Below are 16,197 nucleotides of genomic sequence, written 5' to 3' on the forward strand. Positions count from 1 at the left end.
TTACATATATCTGACAACACTTTATAGAATTTCAATGCAGAAAGCTTGTTTCAGTCTGTCTCGTACTTGGAAAGTCACACAAGTTTCTGATCCACACTTTTCCCAACAAGATCTGTCCCACTTCCATTGTGCATGGTTTGGGAAGCTGGAAGCACCCTGCTGAGGCTCTCCCTCGCAGCCAGCAGCTCGCTTGGCAGCATCGGTCCTGGCATCGCAGGGTCTGACAAACAGGGGTTTTCACATCTGCTTCCGCCTGAGATCAGTGGACTCTGGTCTTCTCAGAGTACCTGGTTAGCCCAGTTAGAACATGCAGCTTAGCCGTGTGCAGCGCTTACTGGAAGAGGACAGTTGTCCTAGTGTGGGAATGAGCAGGTGTTTTAAGGGGGGATCCGGCCCCTGAGTGATGCGTCTGTGCTGCACAGGGCACTGCTGGGTTCACCACTGGTGCGCCGCCTGGTCGGAGGGGGTGCGTCGCGCCAACGGCCAGGAGCTGGAGAATGTCGACAGAGCCGTCATCTCAGGGATACAACAGGTCAGTTCCACACTTCAGAGGCGGGCTCGGATCAGAACTCTTTTTCTCTGCCAGGGCGGTGCCACACTCTTCATTGTCTCCCCTTTCCCTGTGGGATCAGCACCACACTCTTCGGTGGCCTGTTCTTACTGTCTCTGCCCGATATGTGCCTCACTCTTTAATGGGCTGATGAGTATTGGTAGATTGTTTGTTGTATAGTTATTTATGTTAAACTTGCATGTATTGCTTGGCTCTTGGTGGATATTTGATTGACAGCCTGCAATGAATTTGTTCCTGCTCTTCCTCCTCCTTTTCCATCCCAGCGATGTGAATACTGTAGAAGACTGGGTGCTACCATTCGGTGCCAGTCAGAGGGGTGTCGTCGGTTTTACCACTTCCCCTGTGCTGCTGCCAGTGGTTCCTTCCAGTCCATGAAGCAATTGGCCCTTCTGTGTCCAGAGCACATCGAGAAGGCCGTGGATATAGGTGAGGGCGTCATCCACCGTGCTGTCCTTTCCTGTCTGCCTCACAAACTATTCCAGGGGCAAAGAGTTTATTAGTGAGATGTCCGATTCTTCTCTTTCTGATTCCAGTAATTTTGCGGCAGTTGATTCTTTTTTCTCCGCCTTTTCTTCTTAAACTTTAAAAGCAAATTATGAGGCATTGCAGAGCTCAGCTGGAGAGCAGGTGTGCTCTAGGCTGCTGGTTCGAGACACCCACTACCCTTAGAGAAAAAGAAGTGCCTGTAGGTTCTCAAATTGTGGTTCAGTGCTGAGTGTAAAGTGGTCAAAGAGATGGAGGTTGTCAGCACCTCAGAGTTTTAGATCTGTGTCATGTACTCTGTTTATCTCTTCTGCCCGGAGGAGAAGAGGTGGAGTAAATCTCCTATTGTCTGTGGTGTTGTTTCTCCATCGCCCGTCTTGATGTCTTGTGCTCGGTCCCCGCAGCGGGCGAGGACTCTCGCTGTGCCGTGTGCGATTCGGCCGGGGAGCTGTCGGGCCTGCTGTTCTGCACGGGCTGCGGGACGCACTACCACGCCGCCTGCCTGGAGATCAGCGCCACGCCGCTCCAGCGCGCCGGGTGGCAGTGCCCCGAGTGCAAGGTGTGCCAGACCTGCAGGTGAGCCAGGAAGCTGATGGGCACAAGCTTGTGGGTGCACTCGCTGATCAAAACCCGGTCCAGTGAACCACCCCTTCCAGCAGCGTGTGTGTGTGGGGTTGGGCTGAAGGAGCAGGAGACAGACTTCCATCACCTTCCCCAACCAGAACAATCCCCTGATCTCACTCCTGCTGGAAACCAGTGGAACCAGTGGACCTGTCCAGCTCAGTCCCCACCCTCCTCACAACCCCAGCTGAAGGCCGTCCTGGGATTGGGCTGCGGATACTTCAGATCCACCAAGCGCTTGTGGAGGACCACTATTATTCAGTGGGAGTTCCTAATATTTAGAGCAGTGAAGTTTGAACTACTTTAGGGGTAACCCTGAGTTCAGCTTATGATGTGAATCCCATGCACATATTGTGCTCCAGTTTCAGTTAGTCGCTGTGTAGTACACAAGCTAGAGCAGTGCTTCCCCATCCACATCAGTAATTGCAGACCTCAAACTTGCCACCCTAAATGTTAAACTGCTAAACCCGCTGGGACTGGCTGCTTCTGAAGTTCGGATAGCTGTGTCTCAGTGCTTTGTGCTGTGTTGGTTGCAGGCAGCCTGGTGAGGACTCCATGATGCTGGTGTGTGACGCCTGTGACAAAGGCTACCACACCTTCTGTCTGCAGCCTGCCATGGACTCTGTGCCCTCTGACCCCTGGAAGTGCCGGGTGAGTGTAGCCCACTCTCTCTCTCATGGTCACTTCAGCTTGGCCCTCGGTCTAACTGTCCGTTCCCCAGACTGCAGGTAGATAGCAGGCACAGTTGGTAACATTAAACTGAAGAGGCAGCTGAAGGACGTATTTTACATTAAACCTGTAGAATGGGCATTTTGTGTTGATGGCTTTCATCTTATCCGGTTACAGACTGGTCTCATGTTTTTTGAACTGTGTGACTGGAGCTTTGTCTCTCTGTGCTGTAAGAGTGTTTGCTGTGTGAAGTGTACCATATCTTGAAATCTGCAATAGTCTTGAGAACAATGTGCCATTTAATTTCATTTTGGATGTTATCCAAGTATTGCACAGTCCTGCTGAAACAAAATCACTGAATATCGACTATATTCACAAATTCTATATTCGTTCATTCATATTCATTCTGCAGAGCTTTCTTCCGTCTGGCTTTAAAGAAGAACTTTGCATTTGACGAATTTTTCCCCCCATTTAATTCTTGCCACTATTTGTAGCTGAATCATTATTATTTGAATATATCCCTTCTTTCTTTAAAAAGTCTAAAAATGACATTTATGCATCTAATGACAATGCAGTCAGTGCTCTGCCAGAGCACCCCAGACTTCCCTTTTGTGTTTTGCAGCTGCTGGGGTACACAGGCTTCAGCTGCCAGTGGGGGTCTCTAATAGTCACCGGAGTTTCCCTGGCCTTGATCCTCTGCTCCATGTTTTGCCAGGGGTTTTAAAGGGGATCAGACCTTCTGCAATTTGCAGGCAGTTTCATGCCACTGGAAGCTTTGCTGAAAAATCATATTTGTGACCGTCAGTGAGGATTCATGAAATTGTAATGCGATTTGTGATGTTTTTTTCAGGGCACTAAATAGGGTGCCTTTTGAGTGAAAGACACTGTATCAAAATTGATATTCAAAGGCTACTGCTAAGTTTGAGTAGAACAGGATGTTACAGAATTGTGTAACATCAGGTTTCTTCCCCTGCAACATGAAGACCGCTTCTTAGATTTACCTGCGAGAAGCTACCTCATGCACAAGGCCAAGAGCTGATGTCCTGACGGACTGCCTGGGCTCTTGGGTGCTGCAGTGCTCATCACCCTCTCCACCTCTCCTTTCAGAGGTGCCGGGTATGCAGTGAATGTGGTACTCGGGGCTCATCCTTGCTGGGCTCTGCTCAGTGGTTCGATAATTACTCGGTGTGCGAGAACTGTCATCGCCTGCGCAGCTCCATCTGCTCTGCCTGCAAGAAGACGGAGCCTGCTGCCAGCCTGCGCAGCTGCCAGTCCTGCAACGGGTAAGCCAACTGCGTGCCTGCTTGTCTCTTGTGAGTGCACGAGCGTCTCGTGGGCTGTCTCCTCGACTGACCTCCTGTCTCTCCTGCTGTTCTCTGTAGATGGGTGCACATTGAGTGTGCCAGTCTGTCCGATGCACAGGGGGATAAGTACACTTGCACGCTGTGCCAAGCATCGCCATCAGGGGGCACCGTGGAGACAGACACACCCATGGAGTTGGGTAAGTTCTGGGTTCTGTTTGCTTTTTTGGGATCAGGGTTTGCTGATGCCCTTTGCAGTATTTGATGTCCTTCCTGGTAAACATTATCTGACACATTCCTTCAGTGTGGCAGATCCTGAAGACCTGTGTCCAACAGGGTTTTCATACCCTGATTGGGAAAGTCCCAATCCTGTGCGTTTTGTAGGTTACGCTGCAGTACTGATTTCTTAATGATAAGTTGCTCAATTAATGGCATTATGTTCCCAGAACATAAATCTCAGGCTTAATGGATTTTGTTTGTTGTTCTGTACTTATGTCACGTTTTAAATTGATCCAAATATTTATAAAATGATGACCTTCTAAAAACTGCAAGGTTGGAGCTTTTCAGGACCAGGACTAGAAACCCTTGATGTATTGCTTTAAGTGGGATGACTTTTCTCAGTAGTTCTCAAGATATGTAATTATTCAGGCCTAGCTAGCTGGCTGAGTTGGGGCTGATGAGAGCCAGAGTTTGGGCCCTTGTTGTTTGCTGTGCTGTGGGGAAGCTATAGAGACAGTACTGGACAGGGTAGTGGGAGGAGATGGCAGAGTACAGAGGTGGGGTCATTCCCCTTCCTCCTAATCGCTGAGACACTGGTGCGCTAGAGCCACTGCCTTCTGCAGTGACCATTCAGGCCTTCTGTGCTCTATGAGTCTGAACTTTGTTGAGAAGAGTGTTCGATTTTCTTTATGGGGTTTCTCAAAGGGAGGGCGCTGGTAAGAATGGCAGTTGACGATTGGACCTTGAGATTGGAAACGGCGTCCTGCTGGAAGGATTGAGGAACTGATTTGCCAGGCACTGTGGATTTCTTCACAGAATGTCAGTTTCCGGTGGTATCAGGTTGTAGTTGAGCAGGAACCTCGACACTCCCTTGGCTTCACAGGCTTACTAAACTTTTTAGCCCTTTGATTGGCTGGCCAGCAATGTGCAGTGGGGCTATGGCCGCAGGCTGTCATGCTGTCACGCAGCTGAATCCCAATCTGCTTTATTTTAATGGCGGTGTGTTAGAGCTTAGTGAGTTGTGGGCAGGGTGGACAGAAGTACCAGGCTGTGGGTGTAACTCCCGCTGCGCTCGTGTGCAGGGACGGAGGCAGATGCTGAGGAGCCGATGGCGGAAGAGGGGTCACATCTGGACACATCTGCCCTCCCCCAGGAGCAGCCCAGCACAGTGTCGGAGAGCACAGGTAACGAAGGGTCCCAAGGTGAGACAGGAGGGGGCTGCTGCCCTCTGCGGCTTCAGAGTGTCGTACTGGAAGGCAGCCTGCTGCATTATCTTTTCTTTAAATGTTTTGAATCTCCTGCCATTTTGGCCTCCCTGAAAATGCCAGCTGGAGATCCAGCGAGCACTGGTTGGAGAGGGACGTGCCTCTGCGACCAAGGACGTCCTGACCGACTAGTCTTGCTTTCCTCTCGATGCAGCTCAGCTGCTCAGGGAACATGGTCCCGGTGCGTCGTGAACCTGAGATCACAGAGCTCAGTCGAGCCATGCCGGAGGCCTGCTGTTTGCGTTTTCAACGCCGCTTTCTTGACAGTTTTTGTCACATGCTAGGATACTGTAATTTGGAATTGTGATCAGACTGGATTTAAAACTTGTTGATTTCTCTCGGGCATTGCGATGTAATGTTGCTTTGTATGCATTTTCCAACAGAGGGAGGCGAAAGCAAAGAATCTGAGCCCCATCCTGTTGTTGCTGTCGGTGAAGACGATGCCAAGAATGAAGAGACGCAGAGCCCGCCATCCCGAGACGGCTCGGCTGCAGAGACGACGGCAGAAGCGACGGGGGACAGTAAGGAGCAGCAGGAGGCCAAGCCCAGCCCTGCCTTGGAGTGCGTGCCAGAGGAGGAGGGGAAGGCCAGTGATGAGGGGGCGTGTGCAAGCCACACTCCTGTCCAGGACAAAGCTGCCACTCCCAGCCCCGAGGCCCCTCCTCCTGAAGCCCAGGGGGAGGAGCCTGTTGCTGTTGCCATGGAGGAGATGGGCACAGAAACTCAGGAGCCAAAAGAGGCAATGCCACAGACTAGCCCCGCCTCCCCCAAGGAAGCCCCTCCTGCTGTTGACATGGATACGGGGGCTGTTCCGTCGGAGGAGGAGGAGGAAGAGGAGGAGGAGGAGCCAGCAGGGGATAAGGAGCTGCCCATGGAGGAGCTGCCGGTGGAGGAGGGCAAGGTGAAGCAGGAGCCAGAGCAGAGGGAAGCGGAGGGGGAGGCGGGAGCCAAGCCAGAGCTCTTCCTGGACGAGATGTCCAACCTGAGCCACGGGGATGGCAGCAGCAGCGGTTTCCTGGGGTCCCCTGGGGAGCCCGACTCGCAGTCCATCTCCCTGGACCTCAGCCTGGTCCCGGCAGGGCGGGCACGCTCTGACTCCCTGCTCACTGAGACTGACGACTCGCTGCCCTTCGACGCGCTGAAGGCCGAGGGCGACAAGGCCAAGCGGAGGGGTTCTCCCGGCCGCTCCCGTGTCAAGCAGGTAGCAGATCGCTCCGGACGCCTCGCATGGGCCAGGAATAGGTGTCTCCTAAAACCGAGGGCAGGAGTCTGTGTTTTGGGGATTTTGTGCCTTTTAGTCTTGCGCGATGGTAAACCGACCACTCTGTCACAAAATAGTTGGGTGGCTTTTTGAAGCCAGGTTGTATTTAAACAGCACCATGCCCAGCGGCTTTAGGGCCTTCACAAAGTGAGCGCACCCCCAGCAGGGGACTGTGCTGCAGTGACGTCTTCTCTAGTGTTGAGGATGTCGGGGGGCAGCACGTGTGCGAGAGCGCAGACCCTCTTCCCAGTGGGGGCCCTGTGGACACTGCTGCCCCAGAGCAAAGCAGAAGGTTTCTGTCCCGCCCCGGGGAGAACGCAGGGGTGGGGTCGTTCCCCTTCTTACAGCACCTGCCCTCCTCTAATCCAGATGTCGGTGGATTTGCAAAGGAGCAGGGGACCATGAGAAAGTACTGATTTGTTTGTAGGTTTTCATTGAAATAGGAAAAATGAAACCCCCAGTTGCCATCTTCGTCTTTCTGCCCCCTCTCTCAGGGCCGGAGCAGCAGTTTTCCAGGGAAGCGGCGGCCTCGTGGAGGCGGCAGCGGGCGTGGGCGGGGCCGTTCGCGTCTCAAAGCCATGGCGTCCTGCATCGAAGCCTTCCTGGTGAGAACCCCCTGCGCGTCCCCAGGGGAGCGGTGTGGCCTCTCGCCCGCTGGGAGGTCACCAGCAGAGCCTGCCTTGCAGATATCACATAAGCCACTGCAACTGAAGTAGTCTGAGAGATGTGCATCGAGTTTGCTGGTCAAACACACTGGACAGCAGACTGGATTTATAGAGCAACGTTTGTTTGTGATCAATTTCTTTGGGGGAGTTACAGTAACAAGCTAGCTCCTTGTGTTCTTCATTGTGGTTTCCCCAACAGTGCTGCACATTTTTTAAAAATATTCTCCTATTTCACTAGAAAAGGTCATTGTGAACAAATTCTTGTTGATGGTGACCAGCTGGATATCCAGTTCTACAGCAGTGCATGTTTGTGGAACATGTGAGTGAAGTACTCTGGGATCTGGTCCTGCGGCACCGCCAGTCCAGAGTCTGGATCACTCAACATATCTCCACTCTGCTGCCTGTATTAATGCAGATTAAAGGCAATATTGAAGCACTTACTTATGGGAATGATGGATGCCTCTCCCTTACTCTTTTTGTCATTATCTTATTGAACTCCTTTGTCATCGGGCCTCTTCCTGTGCAGCAAAGCATGGACACAGAAACTGGACTGGGGAAGGAGGAAGATGAGGATGAGGATGATACCATGCAAAACACAGTGGTGCTCTTCTCTAACACGGACAAGTTCGTCCTGCTGCAGGTAGGACCTTTTCTCTTGACGGCAGCCTTGGCACACTGGTGTTAAACCTGCTGCGGTACCGCTTAGTCTGGGCCACCCTGAGGTTTCTCGCGTAGCACTCAAGAGAGGATTGAGCCTTGTCATTCCCACTCTGCCAGTCTCTGGTCTCTTGACTGTTCCAGCGGTGCTGCTGGGAGTGTTTCCCACATCCAGTTGCGTTGGAGGACCAAGCTGTTTCCGGCCTTTCCCTAGTCTTTCTTCAGTCATGGCAGGTCACGATCACAGTGTTCGTCACTTCTGAATCCCAGCAAGATTGTTTGTGGGTGTACTAAAACCTCACAGAGAACAGGTTTAAGACCCAGATGAAGTAAAGAGCTGGGAAGCGGACATGATAGAGGTCTGTGAGACAAGCCTGGTTAAGTTGTTAAAGTCAGGGTGGGTGGGGTGGAGGCTGTGATCTGGTTCAGGAAGAATCCAAGTTAGTGCTAATGAGTTATATTCAATATTAAATATGCTGTCTTGAAGCCCAGGTGGAGCTGCAGGCCACCTGTCTGCTCTCTGGAATACTCCAGTGTTAAGTGCCCTCGAACCCACAGCTGAGGGTTGTCCTCTTTCTCACAGGACATGTGCGTGGTGTGTGGCAGCTTCGGACTGGGCGTGGAGGGGCAGCTGCTGGCCTGCGCCCAGTGTGCCCAGTGTTACCATCCTTACTGCGTCAATAGCAAGGTGAGCCGCTGCCCGCTCTGCTGAGGGGTCGAAATGCGTGATCTCTGCCCTCTCCCTCTCTTCTAACTCTTGTCCTCTCTCCGGCCCCCAGATCACGAAGGTCATGCTGGTGAAGGGCTGGCGCTGCCTGGAGTGCATTGTGTGTGAGGTGTGCGGGAAGGCCAGTGACCCGGCCCGCCTGCTGCTGTGTGACGACTGCGACGTCAGCTACCACACCTACTGCCTGGACCCCCCCCTACACACCGTGCCCAAGGGGGGCTGGAAGTGCAAATGGTGAGTATATCCTTCCCATGCCTTCCAATCCGCTCCTGGATCACTCGCCCGCAGAGCTCGGGGGTGCTGGGAAACAGAGCCAACTGCCCCTCCTTCACGTTTTTCTCCAGTACCATTTAGTTAAAGGCTTCATGTTTTAAACGCTTGAGGGGAGCGCTTGTGACCCAGGTTGTGCAGTAGAGACCCTGGGCACTGTGTTGTGCTGGGCTTGGTGGAAGAGTTATAGCTGCCATTCCTTGAGCCTTTGACACATTGCAGTCTTTAAGTCTGTGCCCACTGGTCAGTCGTGTCTTCTGGCGGTGTGTGCCTGGACAGAAATGTCACTCCCCCTCTTTCAGTTGTGAGCCTTGTGCTTTCTGTAGCACTGTAGTGCCTTGGTCTCTTTTAGCGGGTGTGCGTGCTGTGTAAAGAAGGGCTCTGGTGCCTGTTTCTGTTTCTGCAGGTGTGCACAACTGCGCTCACCTCTCTGCTCGCTGCTTTGTGTGCTGTGCTGTGACAGCTCTTTTCTCTCGCCGCAGGTGTGTGTGCTGCATGCAGTGCGGCGCCAGCTCTCCTGGGTTCCACTGCGAGTGGCAGAACAACTACACGCACTGCGCCCCCTGCGCCAGCCTGGTGACCTGCCCCGTGTGCCGCGAGAACTTCATGGAGGAGGAGCTGCTGCTGCAGTGTCAGCACTGCGACAGGTGAGGGCGCACCTGAGGCACCAGCCATGGGAGACCTGGGAGGACTTGCTATTTTTGGGGCCAAGAGGTGTACAGCTCCGAACATTGCGACTTTTCAGGCAGTAAAGGCAGAACTTTCCAGTCAAGACAGAAGGATGCAAATAAACCCATTTAAAATGAGGAGCAGGAGGCAGCCCTGAGCGTCTGTCCTTTCTGTCCGCAGGTGGATGCACGCGGTGTGCGAGAGTCTGTACACCGAAGATGAGGTGGAGCAGGCGTCGGACGAGGGCTTCACCTGTACGGCCTGCTCGCCCTACGTCCCCAAGCCCGTCGGTAAGCTGGCGCCACGTGCTGTACAGACCAGGCCATGCACTTAGAGGTTTGCTGTGCTTTTAGGAGGTTTGTGTGCCGGCTCTCGTCAAAGGAGATCTTCCGGTTGTTCAGCTTGTGTATCTGTGTCCAGCTATCCTTAAAGGTCCCTCTAAATCGCCTGTTAAAGATGAGGAAGACATGTTTCAGCAATAGGTGCTCTCCAGGATTAGATATCCATGATCTGTATACACTCAGATCCCTCTCAAGCTCATGTTCCTGCAGCTCAGAATCAGCTGTGCCAGGCGTCTAGTGCGTGTTCCTGCTGAGCCCTGTTTGAGCTGACACGTGTTTGTGTTTGCAGTGGTCATGGAGACTCCAGTGGTGACACCTGTGAAGGTGAAAGAACCAGGTACACATTTTTTCTTTTAATCTGCGCCTTTTAGCTTGTGTGTAGTTTGTGAACGTGTGCTTTCTTTTTTGCGTTCGTCTTTATTGCACTATTGTTGCTGTCTGTATGGCCTCTTACTCTGCTTGAGTGTTTTAATAAACTTTCCTTTATCGGGCAAATCACTGGCTGTCAAATTGTGTACCCTGACAGCTTTAGTTATGAGACAGCTGAGGCTAATGTTTTGAAGAGAATTATTAATACAGAGATGTCCTCAGCTGCACAGCTGTGCCCAGGATAGCTTACCAGGATAGACTCCGTCTCTTCAGCATCCCTGGATTGGATAAAGCTTAGAAGATGGATGGATTGCTGAACTCAACATATCAGCATCTGAAAACTACATTTCTGTTCTTTACAATCTAATCCCAAAATGAATAATGAATCTAAAAATGTTTTAGGTTTTAATTTCCAATGTTTTAACTAAGCATGTTCAGTTTGTATGGCAGTGTTTTCTTCCAGGCTCGGCTGCTAGCTGAGCTAGTCTCGTGGAAGGCAGGAAGTGGGATTCACCCCTGGCTGTGCTTGACCTGTCTCCCCAGAGCCGCAGTTTTACCGACTGGAGGGGGTGTGGCTGACGGAGACCGGGATGTCCCTGCTGCGCAGCATCTCCATGTCTCCGCTGCACAAGAGGCGCCAGCGCCGCTCCCGTATGGGGGTGCTGTGTGGGGAGGCGGGGCCGGACGGGCTGGAGCTGAAGGAAGGGGATGGGGAAGGGGACGAGGTCAAAGGTGAGAAGATCTTGGCAACCTTGCCGAAGCCTGATTGCTCCTCGCGTCCTGTTTTCTCTTCTGTAAGAGCCAGATTTGACAGATTTTACTTGCCCAGCTTGGCCGTTTTGAGTTGCCATGCCATCAAGTGGGGGATTCACGTCAAGCTCCAGTCCTTGAGGGCCTCAATCCAGCACGTGTTTTAGGGCTCAATGTATCTCCAGCACTTGCAGAACTGAGGAGAGGTGGTCTGGTTTCAGAAAAAAAGAGCTCAGTCAGGTCAGAGCATGGGTGCATTGAGAGCCTGCAGGCATGGCCACCTTTAGGAACTTTTGTAGTCTTGCTTATCTTTTCATTGTTTCAGTTTTCCCGTGTCTTTATTTCGATTTAAACAGTTGGGTGGTAGTTGAAAGCAGTGGCTTTCTGAGTCCCAGGAGAATTTCGGCGCTCCAGCCTTTTCAGTCCTGGTTGCCTCTGCTCTCTCTGAGCTGCGCGGCTGCACGCCTCTTTTAAACTGCCGTGCAGCAGACTCAGAGGGAAGGAACAAAAATTCTCAGAGATGTCAGCCTTAATCAACATGTCAGATTTTGACTTTGGTCATGAAGAACTTGTGGCGCTGGTTTCCAGATGCCGTGTTCTTTAACAATTCTGATGAGGTTTATAAGAAAGCTATGGATCTATACCATGACTTCAGGTTTGTGATTGCAGAAAACATGGAATGTGGTTTGATGGAGACTTTCGATGACGTGGTTCAATTTGCATTGAATGACGAACAATTCAGTGACCTAGCACATCTTCTGGGTAGCAGCGCCACCTTTCTTGCATCAAGCGCAGATTGCAAACTGGGATTAAGTCATGCTCATGAGAATTATATTAAACCAAAACAACGGACAGAATATTAATCTCGACAGGGTGTACATGCAATGGTTGTCATTGAAAGACAGACGCCAGAAACGATAACTGAGCAATATGGTTGTGTACAGCACGAGTTAGATTTGAACTTCAGCTGGTAGGATAGAAGTGAAGACTATAATTTTCAGTGACGTAATGACTTGCTATTTTTTATAGTGATGACTGAACTGTTGAACGTGACTGTTGAAGTTAAAGATATGCAATGCATGATTTGCATTATAGCTGCAATGTTGTGAGTTAAAAAGCCCATGGTAAAACTTTGCATTACTGTGCTCAATACTCAGTACATAAGTAAGCAGTATATTGCAATTGACACCAATCAACTGTTGAACAAAGATCAAATGAAATATAAAAAAATAAACATTTGCACATTGTATATGGAATCTTTAAGTACTTCATAAGTTTATCATTCGGGAGGTGCAGTTCATGCTTAATAACATTACTGAACAGCAAACAATCAAAAATTCAGATAATGTGACTAAACAAATAGGCCTTCATGGGAGTCGTTAAATAACGCAATTTTCCAATAATCGGTCAACTCAATAGGTAGTACTTGAAAACTTCTCTTAAAACTACGGATTGTAGGTAATTCCTTTAGTATAGCTGGCAAACTATTGCAAACTTTCACAAAGTGCCTTGGGTCTTTTTCCGCCGATCACCGAGTTCTCACATTTGCACTGTTTGAAGCCCTGTGCATCCCGCACTACAGCTTTTTTACGCCGCTCAGGTTAAGTCATGCGCTCGGCAGGAAACGAAATCAGAGGGGACATAGCTGGCCACCCCCCGGTCTCAGCCCTCTGTCTCTCTGTGTCTGCAGGGGTTGGGGAATCCATGGACTGCGAGCCCAAGCTGGAGGCCCCGGGGAGCCCTGACCGCGAGGGGGGTCCCGAGAGAGAGACGGGCCCTGAGGGGTGCGCCGACGGCTGTGCGGATGGAGAGGGGATGAAGGGAGGAGTGGAGGAGACGGAAGAGGGAAAGAAGAGAAAAAGAAAACCTTACAGACCAGGTAGGAGCCGTGCTCCAGTCTCTGACGGTCCCTGTCGTCACACACCGGGGTGCAGGGGTGTTTCTCCATGGCTTTGGTTGCCTTGGTGCTTATGTGGGTTCATTTCCAATACTCCGCCTGTCTGTGACGCCTGTCTCCTCTGTTCCCCAGGCATCGGCGGCTTCATGGTGCGCCAGAGGAAGTCCCACACGCGCATGAAGAAGGGACTGGTGCTTCCGCTGGCTGGAGAGACCACCGCTGATGGGCCTATAACAGAGAAGACGGCCGACGAAGGCAAGTACCAGCCGTTTCTACCCTGCCGACAGCCCCACTGTCCAACCCTCTGAGGGTCCGGGTTCCCCACACAGCCTCCACTTGTGTGCTCTTTCGCCAGGTTGCTTCTGGACGGTCGTCCCTCATGTCATCCATTTCCCACATGCCTGTTGTGTGTAGTTACATCCTGCTGATCTTTGACCTAGTTAGGATGGTAATACCTGGAAAGACCTTGAAGTCAAGCAAGCTCTGGGGGTTGGCCTTGTTTCCTTGCCTGTGCCTGGTTTCCGCTGGTAGCCCAGATGAGGGTCAGTGACTGTCCGTGCTCTCTATGTGCAGCAGGCCCCCCTGATACCCCGGTGGACGGCCCTCCAGACTTGAAGGCAGCGGAGCCCGAGGGGGAGCAGGCGAAGAAGCGCAGGGGCAGGAAGAAGAGCAAGCTGGAGGACATGTTCCCTGCGTACCTACAGGTACATGCCCCACCACAGAGGGGTGTCCTTTTTCTCCTGGCCCCGCCTGCGGGGGGAGCACACTGCAGCCGTTGCCGTACCCTGATGCTGCGGGACTTGGGTACCATCTCCGGTGGGGCAGTGGAATGCAGGAAGTGCTCAACCTTGATTTTCAGTCGGCCAATGCACCTGGGGTTTTCGGCTTCACATACTAGTATTTCGTTTTCATATTTTTCTGTAGTAGTGACAGTGATGCATACTCTCAAGGGGATATTCCCCTTCGTCACGTCGCTGTTCAGGGGCACCTCTTGACCTTGGGTAACACTCTCCTCTTCTCCTTGCCTGCTGTGCAGGAGGCCTTTTTCGGGAAGATGCTGCTGGATTTGAGTCGAAAAGCCATCCTGCCTACGGCTGGGCAGAGGGAAGGAAGCGGTGCCCAGCGGCCGTCCCAGGCTCCCCTCAAACAGCTGCCTCCTTCCCAGGACCCCACAGCACTCTCGGCTGCCCCTTCCGCCCTGGGCCCTGGAGAGAGAGAGACCGTCCCCGAGCCAGGTGAGGAGAGGAGGCACTGCCCCCACAGGGCCCAGGATGAGCACCTTCCAACACCCGCTGGCACAGAAAATGCCCATCAGGCCAAGCAAGAGCTGCAGTGTCTTGACCACTTTGTCATTCTGCAGGCTGGCCTGTCCTCCTGTCCTGCTCTCCGATTGAAGGAATTTGTGTGGCTCCTTTTGTCTTCAGCCAGAAACCGCAGATGACACTACAGATGTTACATTCTGAAGTGGGAGGGGGGGCTAATGTTAGATTGTCCAGTACTTTAACAACAATGCAAGTCTTACTTGTCTTAACAGACGTATGATAGAATGAAGTGGGGGGTTCAGAAAACCTATTAAAAAGTATCATTGTTGTGTATCAGAAACAGTTCTGGTTGTCAATTTAAACACAAAGCCAGAAAAGGAGACGAGAAGAGAAGGGGTGAGTCACGATCATATTTCCTTTGGCCAAGGAAACGTCATGTCTGTACAATGACTTTCATAGTCAGCTGTGGGTCAAGAACTAGAACGTTTGGCCCTTTGTACCTGCGTCGTTAGTGAAGTTACATTTCATCCAGCCTTCTCCTGGGTGCGTCCGGAGTTTGAGTCTCTGTACCTGACATCCAGAGCTCTTTGCGTATAGAAGCGTTTCCTACGCTTCCTACATTTCCTTCCGGACCTGCTTATTTGAGGTAGAAGTGCTGGACCCACAGTCTCGTTTTCAGAGAACTGTCCTGACCTGCTGGTTCTGTCTCCTTGTCCCTGTGCAGGTGAGGAGACGGAGGGAGCGAAGGAAGACTCGGAGCAGCTGAAGGCGGAGGAAGGTCCGGGGTCCGAGGCTCGGGGAGATGGAGCAGGTGGGTTCTTACGCCAGGTGCTGTCACCCCTGAGGAGTGACAGCTGGACAGCTCACTCCTTGAAATCTTCAGCCTGAATTTGTCCTCACTGCTCCTCGGTGTGCAGAAGTGCCTCCTTTTATCCGTTCTGCAATTCAGCCAATCAGGTCAACAAGAGGCACTGCTCTACCCAAGGAGAGTGGGACTCTTGAGACAAACTGCTCAGCCATGTTGTTGAAGCAGGTACCATGACTTCTTTTAAGAAGGAGCTGAATGAGCACCTCTGATCAGTTAACTACTAGAAAACTACGCAAGGTATAAATGGCCTCCTCTTGCTTGTAAACTTTATTTTTTCATGGGCCTTGTTTTTACATGAGAAATTTGGCTCTGTTTAGTCCTTTTAAAAAAGAAACGAATCCCTATATGAATCCTTGTCAGCCAGGCAGCATTGTTAGTCCAGAAATGATCCTGTAGAAAAAAGGATTGTTTTCAGTAAAGCCCACACGAAGGCTGAAATAAGGACAACTTACAGTGCCCTTCAGATGTGTTCACGCCAGTGATGAAATAGGAGCAGAAAACCTCATATAACAAAATGTGACAAGCTTACAGGTTTGGCTAATCTTTCCTGCTGAAAAGTGGTGAGGGTCACCAGATGCCTCCTGTCCTGTGCTGTGAAGTTCTGGCTTTTCTGAAGAGGGACCTTTGCCCTGTACTCCCTCTGCCCTAAAGGACCCTTGCTTTCCGTTTGTGAATGACCTCCTTGAGTTTGACGTGTGCTTGATTGGATCCGAGGACCAGTCAGATATGTTTGTTGTGTGTGCAGTTAAACCGTTCCTTTGGGCGTTGGGTTGTTGTTGTGCTGGAAGGTCTCTTTTCAGCCAAGCTTGAGCTTCTTGGCAGAGGCAGTCAAATGTCTGCTCAGAATGTCCTAGTAAATGTGGGAGTTCAAGATTCCCCTTTAACAAAGCCTCTAGATCCTTTGGTCCACAACAGCCCAATAACAGACCCCCTACGTTATTTCATAGTGGGTGTGAGGGTTTTCTCAACATTTATTGTGCCAACATTATTCCTGATGACCATGTCCAGAGAGATCAATTTTCATTTCATTGAACCATAAGACATGGTTCCAGTTGTCCTTTGGATATACTCTGGTGAATTCAAGTCTCCTTTTTTATGGTTCGTTCTTGGTAGATGCTTCTTCCTTGCTACCCAGCCACCTTTGTGCAGGGGATGTGGAATGGCAGTTTTTGACACTGTGCATTCTTGCAATTTTGGTTTATGTTGACCTGCTGTTGTCTTTGGATTTACAGCTTTGTGAATCTCGTCTCACAGCTCCTGGTGGCCAGACAAACTTCTCCACTTCCTCACAGGGTGGCCACTACAGTACTAGCCTTACATTTCCTATGAATG

The 16,197-nt window shown here is 51.2% G+C and overlaps 1 protein-coding gene across 1 annotated transcript in view; it reads left to right on the top strand.

The window, feature by feature from the left end:
- The window catches only part of kmt2d (lysine (K)-specific methyltransferase 2D), a 61,770-nt gene that overhangs the window by 11,276 nt on the left and 34,297 nt on the right, over window positions 1-16,197 (top strand). The window contains exons 5-24 of the mRNA XM_088912417.1: window positions 835-997; window positions 1,459-1,630; window positions 2,212-2,326; window positions 3,452-3,627; window positions 3,727-3,845; window positions 4,947-5,066; window positions 5,513-6,330; window positions 6,885-6,995; window positions 7,582-7,695; window positions 8,296-8,400; window positions 8,492-8,673; window positions 9,192-9,356; window positions 9,559-9,668; window positions 10,009-10,056; window positions 10,632-10,820; window positions 12,529-12,717; window positions 12,868-12,990; window positions 13,309-13,439; window positions 13,772-13,970; window positions 14,722-14,808. Coding sequence (XP_088768543.1) covers window positions 835-997; window positions 1,459-1,630; window positions 2,212-2,326; window positions 3,452-3,627; window positions 3,727-3,845; window positions 4,947-5,066; window positions 5,513-6,330; window positions 6,885-6,995; window positions 7,582-7,695; window positions 8,296-8,400; window positions 8,492-8,673; window positions 9,192-9,356; window positions 9,559-9,668; window positions 10,009-10,056; window positions 10,632-10,820; window positions 12,529-12,717; window positions 12,868-12,990; window positions 13,309-13,439; window positions 13,772-13,970; window positions 14,722-14,808 — 3,436 coding nt within the window. The remainder of the gene's footprint in view (window positions 1-834; window positions 998-1,458; window positions 1,631-2,211; window positions 2,327-3,451; window positions 3,628-3,726; window positions 3,846-4,946; window positions 5,067-5,512; window positions 6,331-6,884; window positions 6,996-7,581; window positions 7,696-8,295; window positions 8,401-8,491; window positions 8,674-9,191; window positions 9,357-9,558; window positions 9,669-10,008; window positions 10,057-10,631; window positions 10,821-12,528; window positions 12,718-12,867; window positions 12,991-13,308; window positions 13,440-13,771; window positions 13,971-14,721; window positions 14,809-16,197) is intronic.

Source organism: Atractosteus spatula, chromosome 1, assembly GCF_055471065.1.
Source record: "Atractosteus spatula isolate fAtrSpa1 chromosome 1, fAtrSpa1.hap1, whole genome shotgun sequence".
Taxonomy (NCBI): Eukaryota; Metazoa; Chordata; class Actinopteri; order Semionotiformes; family Lepisosteidae; genus Atractosteus; species Atractosteus spatula.